The following is a 26,600-nucleotide window of genomic DNA, read 5'->3' as shown; positions in this document are numbered from 1 at the left end:
GGCACCTTAATTGGGGAGGACAGGCTTGTGGTAATGACTGGAGCGGAATTAGTTGAAAGGTATCAAATACAAACACATGGTTTCCAGGTGTTTGATTCCATTCGCTCCGTTCTGGTCATTATTATGTGCCGTTCTCCCCTCAGCAGCCTCCTGTGACACACACTATTTACAAATGAGTGAAAAACCTAATAGAAAAAAAAAAAGAGTGCAATGTTAAGGAACCCTGCGGCTTCTTTCATTACAAACACACTTGTTGTCTTAGGCTGCGTTTATACAGGAAGCCCAATTCTGATCTTTTTTCACTAATTGGTCTTTTGACCAATCAGATCAGCTCTGAAAATGAGCTGATGTGAAAAGACCTGATGGGATAAGACCTGATGGGATTGGTCAAGACTAATTAGTGGAAAAAATATCAGAATTGGGCTACCTTTGTAGAAACAGCCTTACAGCACTTAATTAGAATCTCATTTTACCTCACAATACAACCAGTGCATTTACTCACAGATCAGTTCCCTTAGGTTGCACTACTAGAATACATGAATACAGTGGGTTCTAATATGCTGCCCTGTGGGGATATACAAGTCTGAAAGAGAGTTGGTAAAATGCCTGCCTTATTTTGGGAACATAAATTGATCCTGCAGGCTTCTGATAACGTCATTAAAATAAAAAACATGTTTCTGTTCATGTATTTTTCATTGTTATTACTTCAATAATATGATCATATTTTATGGAGATTATAATTATGAGGCAGTGGCCCTAAAGTGATAATGTTAGCTACAGATCACACAATAATGAAGCACTACTACCTCTTGGCCTTCAGCGGGGGTGTTATCATACTTCTAGGTAACCATCCAATGTTTTCCTTTTGTACAATTGAATGAACTATGTCAAAAATATTTACAAATAAATATTTTTTTATAAAAATGTGGTATACCAAGGGACATTTCAATCAATAAACTGGTTTATAGTGAAGTGATTCCTAACATCAGACTTTAAACTTGGGACAAAGTTTAATCTATACTACCAGTCACGGTGTCCCTCCCCTCTGAGTTAATATTGCTCACAAAACTCTGAGTAACACATTTATGAGGGCATTTTTCAAAGGAGCCAAGACATTGGCTTGGTCATCGAAGGACCTTTGTGCTCAGATGAGAGAAAAACAACATGTTCTTGCCAAACTCAGATGACGCTATGAACTATACAGTGGGGGGAAAAAAGTATTTGATCCCCTGCTGATTTTGTACGTTTGCCCACTGACAAAGAAAGGATCAGTCTATAATTTTAATGGTAGGTTTATTTGAACAGTGAGAGACAGAATAAAAACAAAGATATCCAGAAAAACGCATGTCAAAAATGTTATAAATTGATTAGCATTTTAATGAGGGAAATAAGTATTTGACCCCCTCTCAATTAGAAATATTTCTGGCTCCCAGGTGTCTTTTATACAGGTAATGAGCTGAGATTAGGAGCACACTCTTAAAGGGAGTGCTCCTAACCACAGCTTGTTACCTGTAAAAAAGACACCTGTCCACAGAAGCAATCAATCAATCAGATTCCAAACTCTCCACCATGGCCAAGACCAAAGAGCTCTCCAAGGATGTCAGGGACAAGATTGTAGACCTACACAAGGCTGGAATGGGCTACAAGCCCATCGCCAAGCAGCTTGGTGAGAAGGTGACAACAGTTGGTGCGATTATTCGCAAATGGAAGAAACAAAAGAACTGGCAATATCCCTCGGCCTGGGGCTCCATGCAAGATCTCACCTCATGGAGTTGCAATGATCATGAGAACGGTGAGGAATCAGCCCAGAACTACACGGGAGGATCTTGCCAATGATCTCAAGGCAGCTGGGACCATAGTCACCAAGAAAACTATTGGTAACACACTACGCCGTGAAGGACTGAAATCCTGCAGCGCCCGCAAGGTCCCCCTGCTCAAGAATACGTATACAGGCCCGTCTGAAGTCTGCCAATGAACATCTGAATGACTCAGAGGACAACTGATGAAAGTGTTGTGGTCAGATGAGACCAAAATGGAGCTCTTTGACATCAACTCAACTCGCCGTGTTTGGAGGAGGAATGCTGCCTATGACCCCAAGAACACCATCTCCAGGTGGAAACATTATGCTTTGGGGGTGTTTTTCTGCTAAGGGGACAGGACAACTTCACCGCATCAAAGGGACGATGGACGGGGCCATGTACCGTCAAATCTTGGGTGAAAACCTCCTTCCCTCAGCCAGGGCATTGAAAATGGGTCATGGATGGGTATTCCAGCATGACAATGACCCAAAACACATGGCCAAGGCAACAAAGGAGTGGCTCAAGAAGAAGCACATTAAGGTCCTGGAGTGGCCTAGCCAGTCTCCAGACCTTAATCCCATAGAAAATCTGTGGAGGGAGCTGAAGGTTTGAGTTGCCAAACGTCAGCCTCGAAACCTTAATGACTTGGAGAAGATCTGCAAAGAGGAGTGGGACAAAATCCCTCCTGAGATGTGTGCAAACCTGGTGGCTAACTACAAGAAACATCTGACCTCTGTGATTGCCAACAAGGGTTTTGCCACCAAGTACTAAGTCATGTTTTGCAGAGGGGTCAAATACTTATTTCCCTCATTAAAATGCAAATGATTTTATAACATTTTTGACATGCATTTTTCTGGATTTTTTTGTTGTTATTCTGTCTCTCACTGTTCAAATAAACCTACGATTAAAATTATAGACTGATCATTTCTTTGTAAGTGGGCAAACGTACAAAATCAGCAGGGGATCAAATACTTCCCCCCCCCACTGTAGCAGTATAGTACAAGGCCTTACATATAATGTCATAGGAGATAACCGACACATACCGGAAATACATTAATCTAATGCGTATATTGTTATTGTATTACTGCATTTGTGCTGCTGCTCAGCTTCCCTTGACATATTCTCTGAAAATATTGGCTAGATGAACGTCTATCACATGTAAAGCAAAGGCTACAGAGTGAAGAGAGATGATTTCCCTTGCAAAGTGGCCCACAAATCCCCAGATGTTAAACTGAGGACAGTGGCACAATGTTATACAATAGTTATTAGCCAATCACTCAATAACATAACAATATAAACACAATATTCTTATGAATGAGACTCAAAAAGCCATTGCCCTCAACATTATCATTCATTAAAAAAAAAAAGGATCTCCATAGTGATCACATCTCATAATACAATGATCAGCATGTCTAAGCATTGGGCTTCAGGACACACGGTCACTGGTTCCAAGTACTCATTATGAGGTTGGGAGAGTGTACATGTAATAGAAAAAGTGATAGATGAAAAAATATACATAAAGTACTCCTTTATTTTAAGTGTCAGCAATAAAGTACATCAATTGATATCATAACACATAACTGCTTCAGTACTCAGATTAAGTTTGTTGGATTCTGGGTAAACTTTGAACATTGCTATACTAGAGACATGATAGATCAGAAGTATGGTACCTCAGGGATGACAGAGACTGGTTTTTACATCAGAAGTTAATGGTTATCTGTAGGAGTTAGATGGCTTTGAGAATGTGTAGGAGAGACGGGTGGAGAGCTTAGAACCTAACAATGTCACTGAGGGAAAGAGGGTGATGTATAATTATGTGAGGATATGTTATTGTTAGCCATCAGGGATCCTCTGTGTGGAGAAGAGACACCGTCTGGTATCAATAACCATGACAGCCTTGGAGTTGGGGAGGAGTGAGCACTTTGGGGTAGAGGTCAGGTTAGATGAAGTGAGGAAGAACAGATATCACTAAGGTTCTGGCTAGCAACAGAGATGCGGAGACTCAGCCTAGGAGAAAGGATTAAATATCAGTGCTTGTGCGAAAACATTTTTTGTCTGAATTACAGCTGTAACGTCTCTTTGGGAAGAATTAAACTTGGTTAAGCTTCTCTAGTGTCCGTGAGTTATTTACTCAAATTTGGAACCTAACAAGTTAAACTGCATGTTAGAATGCTGTATAATAAAACGTTAGTTACAGACAAAATGTCTCATCTAAAATGTTCAGCAAATATCAATTTATGAATTGCAATTACAGTATTTCTCAAATAAATCTTTGGACAATCTTATTGTTATAATATATTTTTTTCAATCATCAAAACTATATATAGATTGTGTCTTACTGCACAATGTCTATGCTTAAAAACATTCAATTTTGTAGCAAAAATAGTCAAGGCAAATGACAGTATATCCACCGCCTGTCTACTGCCATTTGACGTCAGTTTCTAAAGTAGAAATGTTCAAACAGGGGTCAAAGAAAAGGGACAGATTCACAATAAAAAGAGGAAGAAGGCTGCATCAAAACACAGACACAGAGACACATACTTTCAAATTCTAAACACTAAGGAAGACTAACTCTCAAATATTTCATATTGCTCTTTAAACCCATTTGTTTCAAGTAGTGTTACCTACAAAACACAGAGCGGTTTCTACAACACCCTCCACCTTCAAGCCCCTGCAAGTCCTGTTAGTGTAAACACCTAGCCCTTGGCCATGTGCCCATGCCCACACTGTCCATCAGCAGGCCAGGGTTATGCCCCTGCCTCTGCCATTGTCTCCGCTCTTTCTGGGCATTGCATGCTCTGTGCAGCCCGGGCCCCAGGGCCATGTTGGTGAGGTTGGTGAGGTCCACCAGCTCACGGCGGTGGGACAGCATGGTCACCATGTGCTCCAGCTTGGAGCGGATGGTGGAGTAGTGATACTGACGCTCTTTGGTCAGCTTGCGGAAGCACTCCCTCAGGTTCCCATCATGGGGTGCAGTACAGTGTCGGATTGCAGGGCGACGGTCCACCCCATGGGGGGCGCGGTGCTGCCTGGGGGAGGTCGAGACAGAATCTGAGGAGGAGGCAGCTTCACTCTGGATGTTGTTGGTCTGGGTAGTGGTGCTGGTAATGGGAGAAAATGCAGCCTTGTTGGGGGAGAGGTGCTTAGTGTACTGAGTCAGATCAGTCTGCACGCCAAGGTCCACCGCAGGACAGTTGGTCTGGGTGGAGACATGGCAGCAGGTAGGGATGGGGGGTGTGACCTGTACATCCACTGCTGATGTGACAGTGGCAGGGTCACCTGTGGGCAGACACTGGGCGGCACTTCCAGCCAGGACCTCCTGCATGTGTCGCTGCTCCATCCAGTCTTCCCCTATGGTGAAGGAGGCCGACACCAGGCTGCTCTTTCCAGTCATTTCTCTGGAGGGCGGCACTACCACAGCCTGGGCCCGGCTGGGTGTGCTGGTCAGACAGACAGTTTTCCCCAATACTTCCGGACAGACAGGCTTGACTGGGGGCCTCTCTTTGGCCGGCTGAGGGGATGAGGTACCGGGGTGTTTGATGAGAAGGTGGTCATAGATGCCACTGTTTCGGGCACTGGCTGGGCCCCTGGTAATAACAGGCATGGACTGGGCGTACAGAATCCGGAACTCCTCATCAAAGTTCTCAGTGATCTGGCCAGACAACTCGATCATGTTGCTGCTGTTTAGTTTCCCATCAGTCCAATTGAACCTAAGAATGTAAGCAAAGGGCTTTACAGTTGTATACCCCATATCAGTCAAATAAGGATGGCAAAGTCACTTACAGCAGCTAGGTTCATACAAGTTGAAAGTATTGAGTGTTTTATAGGCTTTTTGCTCGGGGGTCTTGTAAAAAAACTGGGACATTTTTCAATGCTATACTGCATATAATTATGTGGTAGTAAAGAAAGAAGTCTTTACCTGTAGGAGCCTGTAGTCACTCTGTTCCCATCAATCAACATGAACCGTTCATGAACCTTCCCAGTAATCTTGGCCCCTGACCTCATGAAGTATGTACCACCAGTTACGGTCCGCACTCGCATTTGCTTTGTTGAGGAATGAAACAAAAACAGTATGAAATACAAGCCAGTCACAGGTCACTTATTAAATACAGAATTACCATGCTTCTAAATCAGTAATAAAACAGCAGCTTATCGGCGATAAGACAACATATACCTTAAGATCGTCCAGGCGCACATTGATGTTGTTGCACATTTTGAGGAATGCCGGCACACAGGACCAGTCCAGCAGGATGTAGACCGGAACTCTGCGCTGTGTGCACGCCTCCTGGAGATCCTTAAAGATGTCCAGGTCTGTCAGAGAGTCTGTCACTATGGCGATCACCTGGAATGGTTAATCAAGTCATTCGTTAGTCAAAGCACCATTGATATAGGCCCAGTTTACAATTTAAAAGAGGCTGCTCTTCTGCCATACTATGTGTGAGGCAGGGTCACTCTAAACGGGCTCTTATGCATGCTTGTGCCCACAAACCAGGTCTTAATCAAACATTAAGAAGGAGAAAACACTAAGCCGGCTCCTCTATTGGCCACACTGTCTCTGTCATGTGTATCTAGATGAGCCTCCCTGCAGTCAACTGTGGTCTGTTGCCATGGCAATCATCTTTAATGCTTGGACTGCAAACAAATGTGTTTCTATGACATGGACAATCAGGCTCATTGTGGGGTGATTTAATATTTCCTGCTTATGTCTGAAATCTTCAGCAGCAGGCTAGAAATGATTTGCATTGATGTTAGGTTTCCTTGATAAAACTATTTTCTAGTGTCCTCTCATGAACAATAACTCAATAGCTTACAGATCAAGGGCCATTTGGGGCATTTCCTAAATTGTTATTCTGAAACGGATGCTGATCAACTATAAGGCCTGAAGCAGAGAGATTAATTAAATGCACTGTAAATACAATGACGTAACTCAACTCTGATTTCACCCAGTTAGCTGTAAACCTACCTACAGCTCACCTGCACACAGAGGCAGATGACACAAGGCTAAGCATTCTGAAAAGTGCACAGCAACACTATTACATGTGAAAAGCATGTTCAGACACATTCATTAATGTACTATTACTGTAGGCGTTCCTCTGAACCAGACTTGGAGTTGAAGCTCTTCATCAATCTCTCCATTCTGGAATGCTAACTCATCAGGATGGTAAGGAAACTGCATTAAACTGACAGTTCCCAACACGTCCAGAAATGTGTTGAGTTTGAACATGTGACCAACAGGTGTCTTTCATTCCTCTGACCTTTCAAGTATCTAGTGCTCCTCACATTGGGTGATATAGTTTTCAAAAAGACTATCTGTGAATTAGAAGAAAATGCAACAGTACTTTAAATATGAGTATTGAGAAGAGCATCACAGTATAAAGGTTCATCCAGACCTCAGAAAGATGTAGTGTATTCGGAAAGTATTCAGACCACTTCCCCTTTTCCACATTTTTGTTACATTACAGCCAGATTTTAAAATTGATTAAATATTTTCCCCCTCAATCTACAAACAATACCTCATAATGACAAAGTGAAAAGGACGGCCACTCTTCCTAGAGCTGGCCCACCAGCCAAACTGAGCAATCAGGGGAGAAGGGCCTTGGTCAGGGAGGTGACCAAGAACCCGATGGTCACGCTAACAGAACCCTAGAGGTCCTCTGTTGTGATGGGAGAACCATATCTGTAGCACTCCACCAATCAGGCCTTTATGGTACAGTGGCCAGATTGAAGTCACTCCTCAGTAAATGGCATATTACAACCCGCTTGGAGTTAGCCAAAAGGCACCTAAAGGACTCTCAGACCATGAGAAACCAGATTTTCTGGTCTGATGAAACCAAGATTGAACTATTCGGCCTGAATGCCAAGCATCACATCTGAAGGAAACCTGGCACCATCCCCACGGTGAAGCATGGTGGGGGCATCATCATGCTGTGGGGATGTTTTTCAGCGGCAGGGACTGGGAGACTAGTCAGGATGGAGGAAAAGTTGAACGGAGCAAAGTACAGACAGAACCTTGATGAAAACCTGCTCCAGAGCACTCAGGACCTCAATGACCCTAAGCACACAGCCAAGACAACGCAGGAATGGCTTCGGGACAAGTCTCTGAATGTCCTTGAGTGGCTCAAACTTGAACCTGATAAAACATCTCTGAAGAAACCTGAAAATAGCTGTGCAGTAACAATCCCCATCAAACCTGACAGAGCCTGAGAGGATCTGCAGAGAAGAATGGGAGAAACTCACCAAATACAGGTGTGCCAAACTTGTAGCGTCATACCCAACAAGACTTGATGCTGTAATCGCTGCAAAGGTGCTTCAACAAAGTACTGAGTAAAGGGTCTGAATACTTATGTAAATGTGATATTTCATTTTTTTTTTTTTATACATTTCCAAAAATGTCTAAAAACCTGTTTTTGCTTTGTCATTATGGGGTATTGAGTGCAGATTGATGGGGGGGAAACAATGTAATCGATTTTAGAATAAGGCCGTAACGTAAGAAAATGTGTAAAAAGTCAACGTCTGAATACATTCCGAATGCACTGTATATAGGCCTGGAATACCAGGCAGTCAGTGAGTGAGTGGATGCTTTGGATGGTCACGTTTGAGTAAACAGACACACCCAGGGTCAGGAGCCGATTGACTGACTGACTCAAATCAAACAGTCAATACGTGGCTGGTATCGTTTGAATTTTACATCTGAGGTGTACAAAATGTAGTAAAATAGCAAAATGGTTCTTTCCGTAGGCTATAGGCCTAGTCCTGAAACAATCTGTATCAATAAGGCCATCATTGTAAATAAGAATTTGTTCTTAACTGACTTGCCTAGTTAAATAAAGGTTAAATTAAAAAATGCACACATTAAACACTGTAAGTTCAACAATGTAGTTGATTTTACTGTGCTCACCTTGATGACCATTTTAGTGTTTTGTTAATGTATTACCTCCTTGGCACTTTGAATCATTCTTCTCGCAGCTTCCTTGCAACTATAGATGCATTCTCCATAACTGGGTTGGAAGTGGGCGACAGCACGAGTGACTCCTCTGTAAGAGCCCGATGTAAAGGCGGGCCAGCCGATTTCCAACAGCGGTGGCTCCACGTCCGAGACCTCGGGGAAGTAAGTGACGGAGGAGCAGTCCATGGAGCTGCTTACCGACTGTTCAAAAATCACGTCCTCTGCGTGGTGGGACACACAGCGTGGAACCACCGCAGCACGGCCAATGCGTCTGATCTCGTCATCCGAGAGAAAGTTCGGAATTCTCTCTTTTCTTAGAAATCCCAAAAACGAATCAACTCCACCTGAAATAAGTTCCTCTAACGCCAGCCGATGTCTTTCGTTGTATAACTCCTTTACATTCAAATCATTTCCCTGTCTTCTTGACGGCCACCTTACAGGTGAATCTTCCAAACATTGCGATAGAGCCATAACGTTAGGTGAACTATTTAGAATAGACAGTAACCATTCAATTATGTGTCCCTCCGATACGCGTGATATAACGTAGCCTAGCCAGAAGAAGCAAATTTGTATTTTGCAATTTACTCAGTTCCAGCCCATCCGTAGTCGGCATTGGCTACTCGAAAGTTAGGAACCAGAATCGTGTACACAAGCCTGCGCTTTAGACCTGTCACTCCGTTATAAGCGCTCGCTCATTGGCCAGCAGTTTGAATTTGGAGGCAAACAAACCCTATGCAGTATCCACTCTCAAGTCACGACCTCAAATGCCCGGACTAGTCTACTGTAGAACTACTGTACATTTGGACACTACGAAATCACGGAAGGAGTAGGCTATATCATATGATTATAAAACTAAGCACAAGCCTAATTATCTGACTGGTGACATTTATGTCCCTAATATTTAAAAAGGAGACCACTTAATCATTAATCATGTGTGTTATCAAGTTGTGTTAGTTGTGGTATCATGGTATAAATCATGTATGTGTAGTTTATGCCTAATAATTCAAACGTTTAAACAGTGTAGTTGGCAATAAAATGAATAATTAACCTTGCAATTCAAATGCTGGACGCAATGTCCCAATGCCACATATTGGAACCTTCTGTTTTTACCACAAGTCTATAACCAAAGAGTAAGACCATGTACATTTTTACAGACACGATGAAGGTTCACGGTAGGCCTTTGGGTATAGGCCTGGTCTGAAGTAAGCTATATCATATGATGATAAAATAACACGTCTAATTGGCTGATTTTTCATGACATTGATTCCTAATATTTAAAAATAACACCAGCCCAGCATGTTTTAAAGTGATTGATAAGGTCTATGTATTCCTGAATTGAATTCAAAAGATTAAACATATTGTTGTTGGCAATCAAAATAATAATTATCATCTGGCAATGCAAATGATGGAGTCAATGTCCCCATATTGCTACATATGGTGCCTTCTTTTTACGCACACGTACTGTATAACCAACCAAGGAGTAAGAGCCTAGTCGTTGGTATACCTTATTTGTTTAATGGACCAGTGAAGCTAGCTAGCTATGACCTCAGATGGATTGTCCCTCGATGAATCTGGAGTCAGTAAAGCTGGAAAATGTAAATAGAAGTAGGATATGGCGCGTCGGCGCGACATATTTGTGGCATGAGCTATCCACCCCTTTACGCGCACTATTCATTACGCTGAGCAGGCCTTTTTGATATTCACGGGCAATCTCACTCTCAACGTTCCTGTGGTTAGACAGACGAGACGCCTTAACACACGTTAAATTGGCAAAACAGAGTTACCTAATTATTATGTAGCCTATAGGTATTCATTAGGCTAGACTGTTTTCATCATGTGGCAGGTAAGACCTTTTCTGATAGGAAAGGACGTCAAAATTATTAAGCCACATCTTTGGCAAATTCTCAAATACACTCTTCAGTTTTCAATAGGCATAGGGTAATTAAGACATCAAAACACTGACCGACCGTGGTTCGTGTCCAACACTTTCGCTTCGTTCGAGCGTATCTCTCTCCATACATTCACCGTCCAACCCCCGCCCTTCTCCAAAATTTAGATGAAAGGGTTTAGGATGTTGGGTGACGCTCTGAATCACGTGTTCATAGGAAATACACTCCGTATAATTTTTGGCTACCTCGTCCTGCCGCCGACCATAGTTGTTTTCTGTCCATACAGTGTGCGAGGAGAGGTAATGTACCTTGCTGTGGTCACTGTCGGACGGGTTCACGCCAGTTTATCGGGTTCAACTGAGGAGAGGACCCACCCCCCTCCTCTCAAAGCGCAACGAACGGAGCTAATCTAATATTAATCATTTCTATATTAATGTCGTATTCCATTTTACCCCGGTCCAAATATCAAGGTAAGGCCACTTTTCCTTGTAGCCTACAATATAATAGCTCGAATTATTTTTATATAATCACAGATAGTTTACTCCAATTCTGGCTATTGAAATGTATCTGGTGCTGTAGTCTAGGCAGTATATATGAAGTCGCCAATATATAAAATGGCGACAGTAGGTGGGGGGGTGCCGAGTTAGGATTTTTGGGAATATGTTTCATTCTACAGTATGAGTTGAAGATAGTCACAAATAGCCCAAACACCGAGCCAATGTTTGCCAACAGGCTACTGGAGTGAAAGGGTTAACTTGACTTTTTGTTACAGTTTCAAGAATGTAGTCTACTCAACGTTGTACTTGCCCTCTCGCACGCTACAATGTGACGTTTCTGATTAATTTATTGCACAACGCTGAATATTTCCCCTGCTTTTTGAGCGAGTCAGTGTTGACTATATTTCAGTATCCAAGTTCTAAGGACTTTGTATATAACGAATACATAATCTTATTGGATGTGATGTCTGGTAGTCTAATTTAGACGACCCAGACGTCCGGCTGGATTTACTACCCAAAATGTCTTCCTTTTTAATCTATGAATTTTAAAGCGACGTTAATCCTTCCTTTCAATTAATCAGTTCAGTAGGCTAATGTATGATGTTTCATTGCAGACGTTGTTGTTTTAGCCTATGTATTGAACAATTGTTTTGTTTTCCCACCTGTTACCGCCTTGCGTTGATGCTTAGAGCTCGACAATCAACTGCATTTTGGGAGCTGTCCTCTTGTTTTCATCTGTCTTTTTTAATGTGTGTCAAACTGTCAGAATATTGCACACTGTAAACTTTTCCTCACGATTCCAATCTCACAAAAACAGACACGCACATTATTCATGTGTAGCCAATTCATTGACCCTGTAAAATACATTTTTTTTTGTTGTCTCTTAGCTGGCCATCATGCCTACACTTTATATTGGACCTTAAGATGGTATTCTACCTCTTGAATGAGCAGCATAAAATATTCATCCGGAAACTATTGGTTTAAATATTCAACCCTCTAATCAGGGGAAATGTGTGAGTGATTCATGCACATGCAATGAGCCAGGGGCATCATGCCCATTGGAACTGAAGGAGCATGTCATGCTACCAGTGGTATATGAAGTATCATTTAAGGTTATTAAACTAGAATGAATATGCAGACACCCAATTTGACCATTAATGCGCCCTCAAAATACATAGTTGCATGAAGTTCGTAAAAGAGCCTTATTCTGCTCCTATGCTTGGCAGACGTCTCTCCTTACTGACTAATACAACGCTAGACAAGCTAGCTCTCATAGCTTGGCTCATCTAGGCTAGCTAGGTTCAGCCTGGTCCAGTGAGTGTGTCTGTGTAGAGGTTTGCACTCTTCTAGGCAGTTACACTGGGGGAATGTCAATTCCCTTTGTGGATCCCTGGGAACGTTCTTCCATCTCTCCTTCTCGGAACTGTGCTAATGAGGCCAAGCATATTGCCTTTTATCCTGACTCCCTGCAATTAGGGACGGCTCACAGTTTTGGTTATGGCCATAACAGAGAGTGTTTGTATACACAGACACTGTGTAATGGGCAGAGAGTGCCCACCCCACTCTACAAAAAACATCCTTGTATGCCACTCCTTAGTTACTGTACGAATATACCGCTTTGAGGATTAAATGTCCTGATGTCTATCGACACCAGTCAGATAATATTTTCATGTCTGTGGCTTAGGTTTCACTGTGCCGTATAGTCATTGCCAGAGCACCCTCAAGGAGGTCATATGGTCGTGATTTGCAGTTTTAGCTGACATCGAGTGTATAACATTCTTTGAGTTCAGAGAGGAAAATCAGCTATCTAATGCCAACCAGATCTATTTCCCAGCAGTTCTGTACAAACAACCATATTTGTGATAACAGCATACTTCCCCCTCCTCACAAAAACAGTCCCATAAGCATACTACTTAGAGATCTTTGTTTTGTTAGTCTGAAAGTCTATACCACTCTGTATGGGTTCGCTCTTATTCTCTCCTATTCATCGTATGGTATTGCTTATGTCTTAGGAGTATCGAGGCACAAAGCGACCGAAAGCCTCCCTGAGACAGCATGTTTGCTCCGTTCCAACCAAAAGAAACTTCTCTGCACTCGTGGAAGAAAAAAACTGGGGGCTAGAGAGGAGAGAGCCCCTGCCACTTTCTCTGTCCTGTGCAAGAAAGGTTTGGTCAGCAGGAGCTGGCATTTGCCAAGCTCTGGCACTTACAAGAGGCTGTGATGTCAGCCATTTTAGGTTGGACAGTACAATGCGCGATACGCCGCCATTTTTCTTCATTTTTCTTTTTAAGTTGCCATATCAATGGCCCGGAGTCCAAGATACAGAACTAAAGGAGATTTATTCATAAAAAAAAACACAGAAATAGGCTCTCATTACTCAGGATTTTTTCACACATGTTTGGTCTGCCATTCACCCAGGCCATAGAGGAAGGCTTTGGTGAACAATATAAGATTGTGATGGATGACATGAAAATGCATTTGAACAGAACAAGAGATGCTTTGGCAGTGTACATTATACTGTATTACAATACCTCAGTCCTCAGACCTCTGTGCCAATTTTACAAGACAACACTGACAGGATGTCCTTTGCAATGAAATGTATATATCCCTCATTTGTCTTTTATGAAAGGACTGTCACAAACACTTAATCAGTAGAGTGGACTGTGCAGTTGAGCAGGTATTTTTGTATTGTCATTGTGAGAAGGTGTCTTTACCTCTGACCCACCCAACCCCAATGGTCCGGAACAGCTAAGCCAAGACTGGCATTTTCAAAGATGGCACAGCAGGAGGATTAACTTTGTCCTTTGCCTGGCATAAAAGGTGGTCATTTATGTGTGTATGCGTGTGTGCGTAAATGCGTCTGGATGTGTGGTGGGTGTAGTCGAGAGACTCCTCTGTGTGTGGTGTGGTGGGCAAGGAGAAGAGAGGGGTTGCTATGGCAATGTTAACACATGAGTGGCACCGCTGACTGGTCTCCCAGTGGACCGGGCTGCAGTCATGGAGGTAAGGGGGGTGAGGAGGAGACGGTTGACAACACCTGCGTCTCTCAGCAGGCATTCACACGTTCACACACCCTTACTCATATACTGGTACACACATAAATACATAGAACAGACAAACACACACACACGCCCTGAAGACACAGTCAAACACAGAATTAAGGGGCATACAAATGACCAGATGCTGAAGACAGATTAACCACTTACATCCTTGGCTGAAGGTGTGACAGTGGAGCTTACAACTCTGTAATTAATGTGGATATTGTGGACATACAAACACTAACCCATTAGAATACACTTGAATTATGATGTGCAGCCTGAGTCGCAGCCATTCAGTCAAACACACATTACTAGACACAGAAATCAGAATAGACACAGCAGACATCCAGACATGCAGGAAATTGAACAATGGCAAGTTGACGGACAGTCCTCTGAATAATGTTCCCAGTGCTGGATCACGTTTCTCTTATAAATGAGGCGCCATTGTTCCCAACATCTTCCTTGTTCAGGGCAGTAATTGCTATCTGTTTCTGACTTATATTTGGATGTCCAGTTGATCCACTCACATGACTTTAATCTATTTAATGAACATTTGGCAAAAGATGTACTCCTAAACAGATTTTTCCTATTGTTTAGGTGTGTCTATCAGGAACTGTTTTGTCTGTCCCACACAGACTTATGCCAGGCACTGTTTCTGTCGATTTTCAACTCAAAACCAGGGAAGCAGGCTGAGGCTGTCAGACTTTCAAGACAGCCGTGGATCACTGAAATGCTAATATATGGAAAACAAATGTTGTCATAAAACAGCCAAGATTTCTCATCAGCTCTTGTGTGACTGCAGCACCACAGACTGTTTACTGGCAGTTGAGTTTAAAGAGTAATATTTCTGAAAGCTTTGGTGTAAAACGATGTTGAAGAGAACAGGCAAGAAGGGTGTGTGTTGTGTGTGTGTGTATTGGAGGAAGTGGAATACTAAAACACTTTCTCTGTCATAATCACCCAGCTGTCTGTCTGGGTCTGCTTTCCCTATGTCCTTCTTCTCTGTCCTCTCACTCCTCAGTCATGTGACCAGCGACATGGCATTGCAAATACCAATCTGTTTTCAAATGTCAACAGTGCGAGTGCCTATGGGGTATTTTATTGAATGTGTACCACTTTACACCCCTTCAGATATGAAGCCACATTTTTTCTTAACATTTTATTCTAAAAAGCCAAACATTAAATGAAATCATGCTGGCTGAGTTGAGCACACAAGGTAACACAAGGACTTTGCTTGTGAAGAGTGAGCGGGGGTGTTCTAAAAGCTTGTGTGAGAGCTCTGTCACTTTGCCTCAGTTCAGATCAGTACTCCCCAGGTCTACGGAGATGAAACTCTTTTAATCTCAGCCATAGAGCCTGTGCCAGTATCGGGACATATGACACACCAGGAGACAGTGCTCGTCTGAGTCGTCTCCTTCAGCGCTGAAACACGAGGCCCCTCTTTTCAGAGTGCACCATTCATTGGCTCCAGTCCCTGTCTGGGAACCCCTTGTCTTCTGTCTGATCGCACATCTTGCTCGCTAGATAATGCACCCCATTCTTTTGATAGGTGACCTGGTTCTTTATGTACCCTTGCTCAACCTTTGGCCTGTCTGGTTTGTCATGCAGGAAATGTGATGTTTTAGGAGGAGAGATACTAGGGCAACGCTGTCTTGCCACTAGGATATTGCTCAGCACAGTACTCCTGTCCTGGACCACATCCACACAGGCTACATCAAATAACCTATTAGTGCTCAGATAACATCACATGGTCTTTTTTTAAATGGCATGGCCTTTGTATTTTTTTTACCCCTTTTTCTCCCCAATTTCGTGGTATCCAATTGGTAGTTACAGTCTTGTCTCATCGCTGCAACTCCCGTACGGACTTGGGAGAGGCGAAAGTCGAGAGCCGTGTGTCCTCCGAAACCCAACCCAACCAAGCCTCACTGCTTCTTGACACAATGCCCACTTAACCCGGAAGCCAGCCACACCAATGTGTCGGAGGAAACACCGTACACCTGGCGACCATGTCAGCGTGCACTGCGCCCGGCCCGCCACAGGAGTCGCTAGTGCGCGATGGGACAAGGACAATTGTGCGCCGTCCCATGGATCTCCCGGTCGCAGCCGGCTGCGACAGAGCCTGGACTCGAACCCAGAATCTTTAGTGGCGCAGTGGTCTAAGGCTGTGCCACTATAGATTCTGGGAAGCCCCTCAAGTCGGAAAATCTGGCATCTAACTAGAGCTCTGATTTTCTGACCTGAAGATCACTGAGGTCATGATTCAACCTTGTTTTTTTTCAGAGTCCCCAGTTGTCTTGAAAGCACCATTCGTCACTTGCCACATCATCATGATTGCATCATCATGATGATGTGGCTAGTCTGATGGTGCTTTCAAGACAACTGGGAACTTGGAAAAGAACATGGTCAAATCATGACCTCAGTGATCTTCAAGTCGGAAAGCAAGAGCTCTAGAAAGATGCCTGAGTTTCCGACTTGGAATTCTGAGTTCCAAGCCAGAGATTTCCGGGTTCCCAGTTGTTTTGAATGCAGCATCAGTACCAGTCTCTTTTAGTCTGTTTACCGGTCTTTTTAGCTAACATTCCACTCCTTGCCACTCTTGTCATTTGTTTTCGGCAATCTCAACATTCAATATAGAGCCGGATTTATGGCGCAGTTGCTGATTGGTAGTTGGAAACAACATTAATATTTTCCATGACAACGTTATGGAACATGTGGTGCTTGCAAATTTGGTGCAATATATAGTTAGAATTTTAAGAACAACAATAAACAATACCGTTACGACCTGCTGCAGTCAATGCAAGATCATGTTGTTCATAGTGGCTAGAGAAGACTCTGTAATGAGAGAGAATTAATGACACTGAAAATATTAGCCAACAAGATTCAATCAAGCTATGTTTGCTTCAGTTGCATCCCATTAATGATAACGAGAGGAAAGAAACTCAAACTGGCACCTGTTGTCATTCCTCGCACATATGCTGATCATCATCATTTTCTTATATTTTTACAATTTTGTTATACTCATTTCAGTTATATTATTTGTCATTAAGAGATGGAGTCTAGACAGGCTACTTTAGGAAACTTTTTGAATGGAATTAGCGAACTCACACGTGTCCTAAAAGTCTAGATGATAAAATGATACTACACTGAGCACTCGTGCTTGGCTGCCATTTTGGGCCAAAACATTGTTTTTAGTGGATTTTTCCTTTAACTACGGTATCATAACCAGTAATTTAACTTCATCGGCTGCCCGTCCACTGTCCACACTATACTAAAATCATAGCATCACATTTTATTAGATGAGCATGAGAAGACCAGACTCTTGCATGAGAGCTGTAGCCTTCGTCTCAATGGAATGCACTCACTAAACCTGCTGTCAGGGGTTAATTGTGTGCTGTATCATGACCTCTCCGCTGGCTAAACATACAGCAAATGCCCACGTCTGGATGCAGCAAACCGGGATTACTGCATAAGAGGCTGGTGACCTAGTTTTTTGGGGTGTTTTTTTTTGTTGTTGAAAGGGAGCCGTCATTAGAAATAAAAAGAGGCAGTTACAAAAAGGACGTCACGGCCCATCTGGGATCAGCATGTATTGTGGGCAGTCATTTGGGATTTTCAATTCTGGAACAGGTTCATTTTTTCTTTACCGACCAGCAGGCCATGGTGAATGCAGACATGTGACTCCATTCAGTTTCACTGGCTGAAGACATCGTTTTGTTTTAGGAGTGTAGCCATGTTCAAGAGAATGTGGATGACTGTAAATCATTTGACTTAAGATTTCGATAACGTAATAGTGTGCTCATTCTGCATACTGAGCAGTGGGCTCTATTGTAACATATAAAGTAATGACACTCCTTGTAATAAATACTTTTAAGTACTGAGAGCGGCACTGATGAGGATGATGATGAACATTCGCTAAAGAGAGCTTACACATGTCTATCTACCAAAGCATCATGATATCTCTGTGAGAACTAGATGGATCAAGAGCAGTTTTCAACACCACATCACACATCAACAAATTCACAGCAAGAGAGGCAGAGAGAGGGAGAGACAGAAAGATAGAGAGAGAGAAAAAATATGTGTGGGGAGGGTAGGGTTCACCAAGAGTGCAGTGAGTAAGAGAAGCCGATTCGTGTTCTCACTTTCCGATTCTGTTTTTGTGCTCAGAATGTTGTTACATATGATAGAGTGCCCAGAGAAACAATCATTATGAGATATTTAGCTACATAACTGTAAAAACAGAATAAGCGGAAATCACTGACCTGTGTCCTGAAAAGGTTTCAAACTGCATTAAGGGGTGTGGGTGCATATGTGACATTTTAAGCAATTGTGAGGAACGTCATGCGTGAGTGTTTTACAGCACAAAGGGGGTATTCATGGATGGAGAGGCATCATGCACCCCAAAAATCTGAGGGGGCACAAAGTACGTGAGGATGGCTCGGGGTTGGTCTGGAAGGGGGATAGGCCCCCAGTCCGGAAGTTGGAGAATTTAGCATTTTTCAAACACCTGAAATAGCTTTTTCCTGCAATCTAGAGCCATAATCATTATGCTTAATTCAATGCATACTTATTGAGCTGTCTGTATCCTACCGACTGGTGGTTCGTACATTTAAAACATATATATACACTGCTCAAAAAAATAAAGGGAACACTTAAACAACACAATGTAACTCCAAGTCAATCACACTTCTGTGAAATCAAACTGTCCACTTAGGAAGAAACACTGATTGACAATAAATTTCACATGCTTTTGTGCAAATGGAATAGACAACAGGTGGAAATTATAGGCAATTAGCAAGACACCCCCAATAAAGGAGTGGTTCTGCAGGTGGTGACCACAGACCACTTCTCAGTTTCTATGCTTCCTGGCTGATATTTTGGTCACTTTTGAATGCTGGCGGTATTTTCACTCTAGTGGTAGCATGAGACGGAGTCTACAACCCACACAAGTGGCTCAGGTAGTGCAGCTCATCCAGGATGGCACATCAATGCGAGCTGTGGCAAGAAGGTTTGCTGTGTCTGTCAGCGTAGTGTCCAGAGCATGGAGGCGCTACCAGGAGACAGGCCAGTACATCAGGAGACGTGGAGGAGGCCGTAGGAGGGCAACAACCCAGCAGCAGGACCGCTACCTCCGCCTTTGTGCAAGGAGGAGCAGGAGGAGCACTGCCAGAGCCCTGCAAAATGACCTCCAGCAGGCCACAAATGTGCATGTGTCTGCTCAAACGGTCAGAAACAGACTCCATGAGGGTGGTATGAGGGCCCGACGTCCACAGGTGGGGGTTGTGCTTACAGCCCAACACCGTGCAGGACGTTTGGCATTTGCCAGAGAACACCAAGATTGGCAAATTCGCCACTGGCGCCCTGTGCTCTTCACAGATGAAAGCAGGTTCACACTGAGCACATGTGACAGACATGACAGAGTCTGGAGACGCCGTGGAGAACGTTCTGCTGCCTGCAACATCCTCCAGCATGACCGGTTTGGCGGTGGGTCAGACATGGTGTGGGGTGGCATTTCTTTGGGGGGCCGCACAGCCCTCCATGTGCTCGCCAGAGGTAGCCTGACTGCCATTAGGTACCGAAATGAGATCCTCAGACCCCTTGTGAGACCATATGCTGGTGCGGTTGGCCCTGGGTTCCTCCTAATGCAAGACAATGCTAGACCTCATGTGGCTGGAGTGTGTCAGCATTTCCTGCAAGAGGAAGGCATTGATGCTATGGACTGGCCCGCCCGTTCCCCAGACCTGAATCTAATTGAGCACATCTGGGACATCATGTCTCGCTCCATCCACCAACGCCACGTTGCACCACAGACTGTCCAGGAGTTGGTGGATGCTTTAGTCCAGGTCTGGGAGGAGATCCCTCAGGAGACCATCCGCCACCTCATCAGGAGCATGCCCAGGCGTTGTAGGGAGGTCATACAGGCACGTGGAGGCGACACACACTACTGAGCCTCATTTTGACTTGTTTTAAGGACATTACATCAAAGTTGGATCAGCCTGTAGTGTGGTTTTCCACTTTAATTTTGAGTGTGACTCCAAATCCAGACATCCATGGGTTGATAAATTGGATTTCCATTGATTATCTTTGTGTGATTTTTGTTGTCAGCACATTCAACTATGTAAAGAAAAAAGTATTTAATAAGATTATTTCATTCATTCAGATCTAGGATGTGTTATTTTAGTGTTCCCTTTATTTTTTTGAGCAGTATATATATATGCTTCTCTGCATCTCTGCAAAAATCTGGGTAAAAGATTGATAAACTTATTCATTACATTTAGTTATTACTTGCTTTTCTAAAGTCTACCAACCTTGCAGCAGGCATGCCAGCTAAGGTAGTTGGACAAGCTAGCTACTCTAACTTGATTGATAGCTTGAAATGGCTTCTTGGCAGATAGTTATGAGGTTGGCAACCTATCTGGGCTAGCTAAAGCCAACTTCATAAAATTGCTAGGTGGCTAGCCCAACCATGATCCCCCTGAAATATCAGACTGTAGGGACCATGGCACTAGGTATTACAGAGAGAGACATTGTTTTTATTAAATAAATAATTTCTTACACCGGACAGATCTGGGGGTGCACATGCCCCTGTGTCCCCTATGGGTATGAAGCCTCTGGATGGATGTGTGTGTGTGCCAACACTCATACCATACGTCATAAATATGTGAACAGTGGCTCAAATGTGAACAGTGGCTCTCATCCAAGGTTGGCAGAAGAGTTTGACATTAATATGAGACACATGATCAGGATGTTCATTAGACACTCGCTGATGGTATGGATGGGGGTTAAGGACCCATATAGAAGGATAGGATGCAACCATCATTTTTTTACTGACAGTGTAAAAATAACTAAATAGCTATTAACCAATTGTGTGTGGTGTTATTCTTATAAGGAATGATTTACCTTATCACATATTTGTTCTGTTTTCTCTCCTATAGGTTCCCAGTGAACTGCTAAAACAGCTGTCTAACCCCAACTCATCGTGTGAGAGGAGTCCCAGAAGCTGAGGACAAACATGAAGCAACACTGTGATGTCATTGCGGCTGGCCCATGACACTTAAATCTCAGCCCTATCCACAAACCACTCGCCCTCCGTTACCATACGGGACAACCAGTCAGTCACCCATCATCTGCACACAGCTACATTGCAATGGCCAGCAAGAGGAAGTCAACAGTGCCCTGTATGATCACATCCAAAAGCAAACACATGCGTGAGGAGATCATACTTGGCTGCCTTCCTGAGCTCCTACCCACAATCCCAGAGGACAGCATCCTCAGTATATCTGGAGAAGACAGAGGCCATTTCTCCTATGATTCCTCCAGACCTGAAAGGGGTGACAAATGGCAGAAAGGTAGCACATACAGCTGCCCACCCTGCCGCTTTGAGTCCAGAGAGCTGAACTACTTTTTGGACCACCTGCACAACTGCCACATAGACTTCAGGGCCCAACCCAGCTTCTCCTGCCTGAACTGTGGCGTGTCAGTGGTCAGGTTTGAGGCCCTGGCTCTGCACAACGCTAAAGCCCACCCTGGGGTGTCAGGGGGCTCTGTCTCCGCTTCCCTGCATGTCAGGAAGAGAGATGGTGCGACCACCGTAGAGCAGAGCCTGTTCACGACCAATGGGGAGGACTCGAGCGATACTGCAATCTTCCTCACTAAAACACCTATAGTGAGGGTGATGAAGGCCAAGGGAGAGCACAAGAAGATTGTGGTCTCCCACACGGTGCGGAGGATAGACACTGGGAAGAAAATGGAGCGGACAGACCCCACCATGTTGACGAATGTGCCTGATCTACAAAATGGGTCTCTCAGTGGGACCGGTGGTGCTGCTATGTTGAGAAACCCTGTCACTCATGTGATAACAACAACAGTGCCCAATCAAACCTATCACCAGCACAGCTCTCCCACCTTCTCCTCCTCCTCGGATTCCAGCAAAAACCTTCCAAAGGTGATGATTCCCCTGAGCAGCATCCCCACTTATGATGCTGCCATGGACACCAGCAGCTTTCTCAAGACTTCCTTTGGTAAGTTCCCCTACCCGACCAAAGCTGAGCTCTGCTACCTGACTGTGGTCTCTGATTGGCCAGAGGAGCAGATCAAACTGTGGTTCACTGCCCAGAGACTCAAACAGGGGATCAGCTGGTCCCCCGAGGAGATAGAGGAGGCCAGGAGGAAGATGTTCAGCACGGTCTTCCAAGGAGCAGCACCCCAAAAACAGCCCCCCAAGCAACGGCTCACAAATCACATTGTGACCCATCACACTGTCCATGCCCAGCCTGCTCCAGTGGGCCCCAGCCACCAGGCTGCCAGGGTGCCCCATGGCAGTGTAGTGAGCAGGCATACTGGAGTCATATCCACTTCGGCTAGCATGTCAGCCGCTGGTCATCCGGTCACCACTAGGGTCTCTTATGCTGCCCCAACCATGATCCCCCCAAAATATCAGACTGTAGTCAGCAGAACAACACAGGTAGTGGCCAGGAACACTATCCCCACTACTGTGGCCAGCCAGGAGTCTAACAAGACTGTTGCTCTGAGGCTGGGCAACAGTTGTGTCATTAGCACCAGCGGCAGAAGCAGCAGTAACAGTAGTAGTTGCAGTAGCAGCAGCAGTAACAGTAGTAGTTGCAGTAGTAGCAGCAGCATCAGTAGTAACTCCTCCATCAGTAGTAACGGCAGGGACCATGGCGCTAGGAAACCAATTAACAACATCAGTTCCAGCAACAGCATTGTCAGTTGCTCCTCCAACATTGGCAATAAAGATGACTGTAGCACTGACAGCCTTGACAAACCAAACAATCAAAGCAGCAGACATATTAGCATTCCATCTGTCTTGGAAGGCTTCAGCAACAGCAGCAACAAAGGTAAAGTGATCATGAGTAACACCAGCAAATCGAACATTATCGCCTATAACATTCATAGCAATGGCAACACAGCTAACCAGGATCAGTACACATCAACAAAGAGCGATGATGACAGTAACAACAACAATATCCACAAGTCCAACAATGGCAGTTTTAGCAGTGGCTACTCCAGCACTACAAATAATGATAGTGTCAACAACCTGAACCTTGCCAGCAAAGCCCAAAACGAAAACACCAGCATCAGTGTCATTACCAAAAGCAGCAGCAACAGCATATCTATCATTAAGGATGGCAAATGTATCAAGGAGGTTCCTATGAAAGCTATATCAGTCCTGCGGCAGCTAATCAAAGAGGAAGACCATTTTGGGGGCGATAGAACCAGCCCTGAACTAAAAGTTGACCCCATCAAGATCAACCTGCAGAGGCTCATGGTGAGCGATCCAGCTGCCAAACCTAGTTCAGAGGCCTTCCCTCCAGAGCTCATGTCTGAGACACATGTCTCAGACCTGTCACACCCATCCAAGAAAAGCCCCCAGCAAGTGCACCTTTTGAGGCAGGCATTCACCAGCACACGGTGGCCCAGCAGCCAGCAGTATGAGGAGCTGAGTATCATGACGGGCCTGCCAAATCCAGAGGTGGTCCGCTGGTTCAGGGACAGCCGCTACATCCACCAGAACAGCCAGCTGAAATGGCTGGAGGGCTACAAGTGCCAACCAGTAGAGGGAGAGGAAGGAAAGGCCCACAGAGACTCTGAAGCAGGGGCACTGATCAATCCCCAGGAGGTTAATAGGAAACTAGTGGAGCAGGAGGTGAACAAGCAGCTTGATGAAGGACCTAAGGGGCTCCACTCAGGGCAGCTGGGATTCTGGTGGGGCGCAGACACACAGAGGCCACTGCTGAGTGCAACAGAGCCAGAGGAGACTGGGGAGAGAGGGAGAGCTGTGGAGACAGAAGGACTACATGGTCACTGGGCAGAGAGGGAGCATGATCACCCTCAGCCGGTTAGCAGCCAGGCCTTTGGGGAGAAGCAGGCGGAGGCCAGGTGAGTTCTATCAGTTACCGTTGTCTAATGAAAATGACTCAGTCTGTGATCACCCCATACCTTCATGGAATGTATATGTTAGGTCAGTTGTTGACTTGTCAGACTCTTTGAGACTGATGATGATTTTTCAAAGGTTAATATTGCTCCTTGGCCATAACAGAACGTCAAACACTTTACTGTTGATTTCTACAGTAGCTATATATTGTTCTGAAACTGGATATGATTTATTTAGGGCGTTGTAAACTGAAAATGACTTTAAAGAAAAAAATGTCAGTTATGTGTTTGTAGTTGTTACTGTGATTTCTGAAGAAAGAAACCCGGGGAGGGTGTGTGGGTACTCATACAGAGTGGCTTTCACAGACAATCAAAGGTCTGTGTATTAAGAAGCTATTTTTAGAAGAGTTGGAGTCTGGGCCATTGAATTATAGATTAAGAGAGAGTGCTAATATATGTGAATAAATCATGACAATTGCCTTTTGTGAGTTGGCTGTTACATAACTTAGTCTCTGATTTCCTACCACCTGTTAATGGTGCTGAAGACACTTAATATGACATGTATTCAGGGGAAATGTAATTTAATCAGAACAATATTGTACTAATGCGTGTGTTTTCAGGGATCGTCTGAGGATAGAGCTGCTTGAAGTCTGATGGAGTGGCCCAAACCTACTAGGGATAAAGGATGGGTTGCTGTCCGGCTTTACAGATGGCCATGGTCTGGTGTGTTCATTATGACAGCAGATGTGATTGTTGCTGGACCGTTGGACTGTAACTGTGAATACCCCCCCCCCCCCTTATACCATCACTTCCTGCCATCCTCTAAAGAAAGAACTTCTCACCATTAAGTCCTGTGATGTTCAAGCCTATCTTCATGCTTCTTTGTGGTCATGTGGGGAATAGGATGATGCATGTGGAGGGAGGTAAACTGATGAGACAGAAAGGAGGTGCACACTGACTGGACAACTGACTTGAGTGAGGGAAGATGGGAAAGGGATAATGAGATGTACAGTATATGATTCAAACTGCACTATAGAGGGTTTTTGTTGACTGGACAAAATGACGTGTCTAGGAGATGTTATTGTTGGCTTTGTGATATTTTTTACTTTTTTAGCAACCAGTACGTCACTGCCTTGAATTTTACTTTTCTCTCTCCAATTCTTACTCTTCTTCTATAGTCACTGTAAGTCCAGAAGCAATTGAGCCTTTAGTTTTATTTAGCTCTGTATAAATGTTGGTGATCACTTAACAGTTCAGCTATACGCAACAGACAATACAATGCACTAGCAGACAGCAATGCTAAAACCACACTGCCCCAGAGTAAAGATATTGGCAGAGCGCTGACAGAATCAATACACTGCCCTGGCTTCATCTGCAAACCCAAACATAAAAGAAGCCTGTCACGCAAAAGTTGCCTTACTCAAGTCTGTCCATGCATTTATATGACTGGTCTGCCCATCACTTATAGCTTTCCAGCTGCTATGATGTTGAGATCAAAACAAGGTGCCAGTGCATTAGTCACTCCTGTGATGGTCTACATCTATGAATAAAAAAATATGCTGCTTCTGTATTCTTGGAAAAGCTTAACATTCAGCTGTAATAATATGAAATATCATTACTGGCAAATGTTATAAAATAAAGGTAAATTTGATCAAATGCCCTGGAGGACACAGAGGTAGGTCTTGTGCTAGCTAGAGAGCCAAATGAAGAGATCTTTTCACTCTACTGAATTTTCATATAAACGTAGTCACTACATGAATCCTACAAAGCTGCATCTCTGATGAGCTGCTAAATAGCGAACAACGGTGCTATACCATCCAAATTGGAGGCGATCTCCTACCAGCAGTGTATGCACTTGTGTTGAATGTTACCAATTTATTTTGGTTAGAAAAATAAAGATGAAAAGAAATCTGGACTTACGGTGTTATGATCACTTTAACTTTTATGAAATAGTTTGATCAAAAAGCACTGTTGTATCATCCTTTCTACACTTTGAATCTTTACTGAATAAATACTCACTGAGGAAAACCGTTTACTTGTTTTTATTGCCACATTAAAAGCTATCACACCTGTAGAATGATTATAGTACATGACATTTGCTAATGAATTCAAGATGCCATTGGATATATATGGGTGTATTAATTTACATAAATTGCATTGAAGAATTGGCAGGTTATTTTACAAACACAGGTAGTGCCATCTACTGGTAGAGGACAAGTTGATGCACTGTTCTCTCCGTTAAGAACTACATGTCAACAATAAAAATCAATTGGTTAGGGAAATTGAGCTCTTGCTGCCATGGCAGCAGATGTCTATAATCATTATTTCCAGTGTACTGTATTTGGCAAGTTGTAGTCAGAGCCATACAAAAATGTATTGTGTAGGCCTATGTCAATATGAACAGCTTGATCTTGGGACTCCAAATCTAACAAGGCCTGATCACTAGCAACTTTTGATATGGCATTTAACTGGTCCTTTGAATGATTTTCCATACTTAAGTCTAGGGACATGAAAGAATGCATTATAATGGGTTTAAAGAT

The 26,600-nt window shown here is 43.8% G+C and overlaps 2 protein-coding genes across 3 annotated transcripts; one reads left to right on the top strand and one right to left on the bottom strand.

The window, feature by feature from the left end:
* Window positions 1-3,312: 3,312 nt before the first annotated feature.
* On the bottom strand, window positions 3,313-10,693 carry LOC106565780 (protein FAM83D). 2 transcript variants are annotated; one of them, XM_014133288.2, is made up of 4 exons: window positions 8,734-10,693; window positions 5,974-6,141; window positions 5,719-5,843; window positions 3,313-5,509 (listed from the first exon to the last, which is right to left on the bottom strand). In XM_014133288.2, the coding sequence occupies exons 1-4, from the start codon at window positions 9,214-9,216 to the stop codon at window positions 4,483-4,485; spliced, it is 1,803 nt and encodes a 600-aa protein (XP_013988763.1). In that variant the 5' UTR covers window positions 9,217-10,693; the 3' UTR covers window positions 3,313-4,482. The 2 variants fall into 2 exon arrangements, with proteins under 2 accessions (XP_013988763.1, XP_045547776.1); XM_045691820.1 differs by having other exon boundaries at window positions 8,698-8,899.
* Window positions 10,694-10,736: 43 nt separating this feature from the next.
* LOC106565778 (zinc fingers and homeoboxes protein 3) lies at window positions 10,737-26,088 on the top strand. Its single transcript, XM_014133283.2, has 3 exons — window positions 10,737-11,104; window positions 21,102-24,066; window positions 24,681-26,088. Exons 2-3 carry the CDS (start codon window positions 21,314-21,316, stop codon window positions 24,712-24,714), a joined length of 2,787 nt encoding a protein of 928 aa, XP_013988758.2. The 5' UTR covers window positions 10,737-11,104; window positions 21,102-21,313; the 3' UTR covers window positions 24,715-26,088.
* The last annotated feature ends 512 nt before the right edge of the window (window positions 26,089-26,600 follow it).

Source organism: Salmo salar, chromosome ssa12, assembly GCF_905237065.1.
Source record: "Salmo salar chromosome ssa12, Ssal_v3.1, whole genome shotgun sequence".
Taxonomy (NCBI): domain Eukaryota; kingdom Metazoa; phylum Chordata; class Actinopteri; order Salmoniformes; family Salmonidae; genus Salmo; species Salmo salar.
Note: the sequence above shows the minus strand (reverse complement) of the source record. Positions and strands in the feature narration are given on the sequence as shown.

What these genes read in the sequence shown, in the direction of transcription:
- LOC106565780 (XM_014133288.2), bottom strand. Translation starts at nt 9,216, where the DNA reads ATGGCTCTATCGCAATGTTTGGAAGATTCACCTGTAAGGTGGCCGTCA. An exon ending in TGATTCAAAGTGCCAAGGAG is followed by an intron (nt 6,142 to 8,733) that starts GTAATACATTAA and finishes TAACCATTCCAG; the next exon opens with GTGATCGCCATAGTGACAGA. An exon ending in GTGACTACAGGCTCCTACAG is followed by an intron (nt 5,510 to 5,718) that starts GTAAAGACTTCT and finishes TTACATTCTTAG; the next exon opens with GTTCAATTGGACTGATGGGA.
- LOC106565778 (XM_014133283.2), top strand. Translation starts at nt 21,314, where the DNA reads ATGGCCAGCAAGAGGAAGTCAACAGTGCCCTGTATGATCACATCCAAA. An exon ending in GAGAAGCAGGCGGAGGCCAG is followed by an intron (nt 24,067 to 24,680) that starts GTGAGTTCTATC and finishes GTGTGTTTTCAG; the next exon opens with GGATCGTCTGAGGATAGAGC.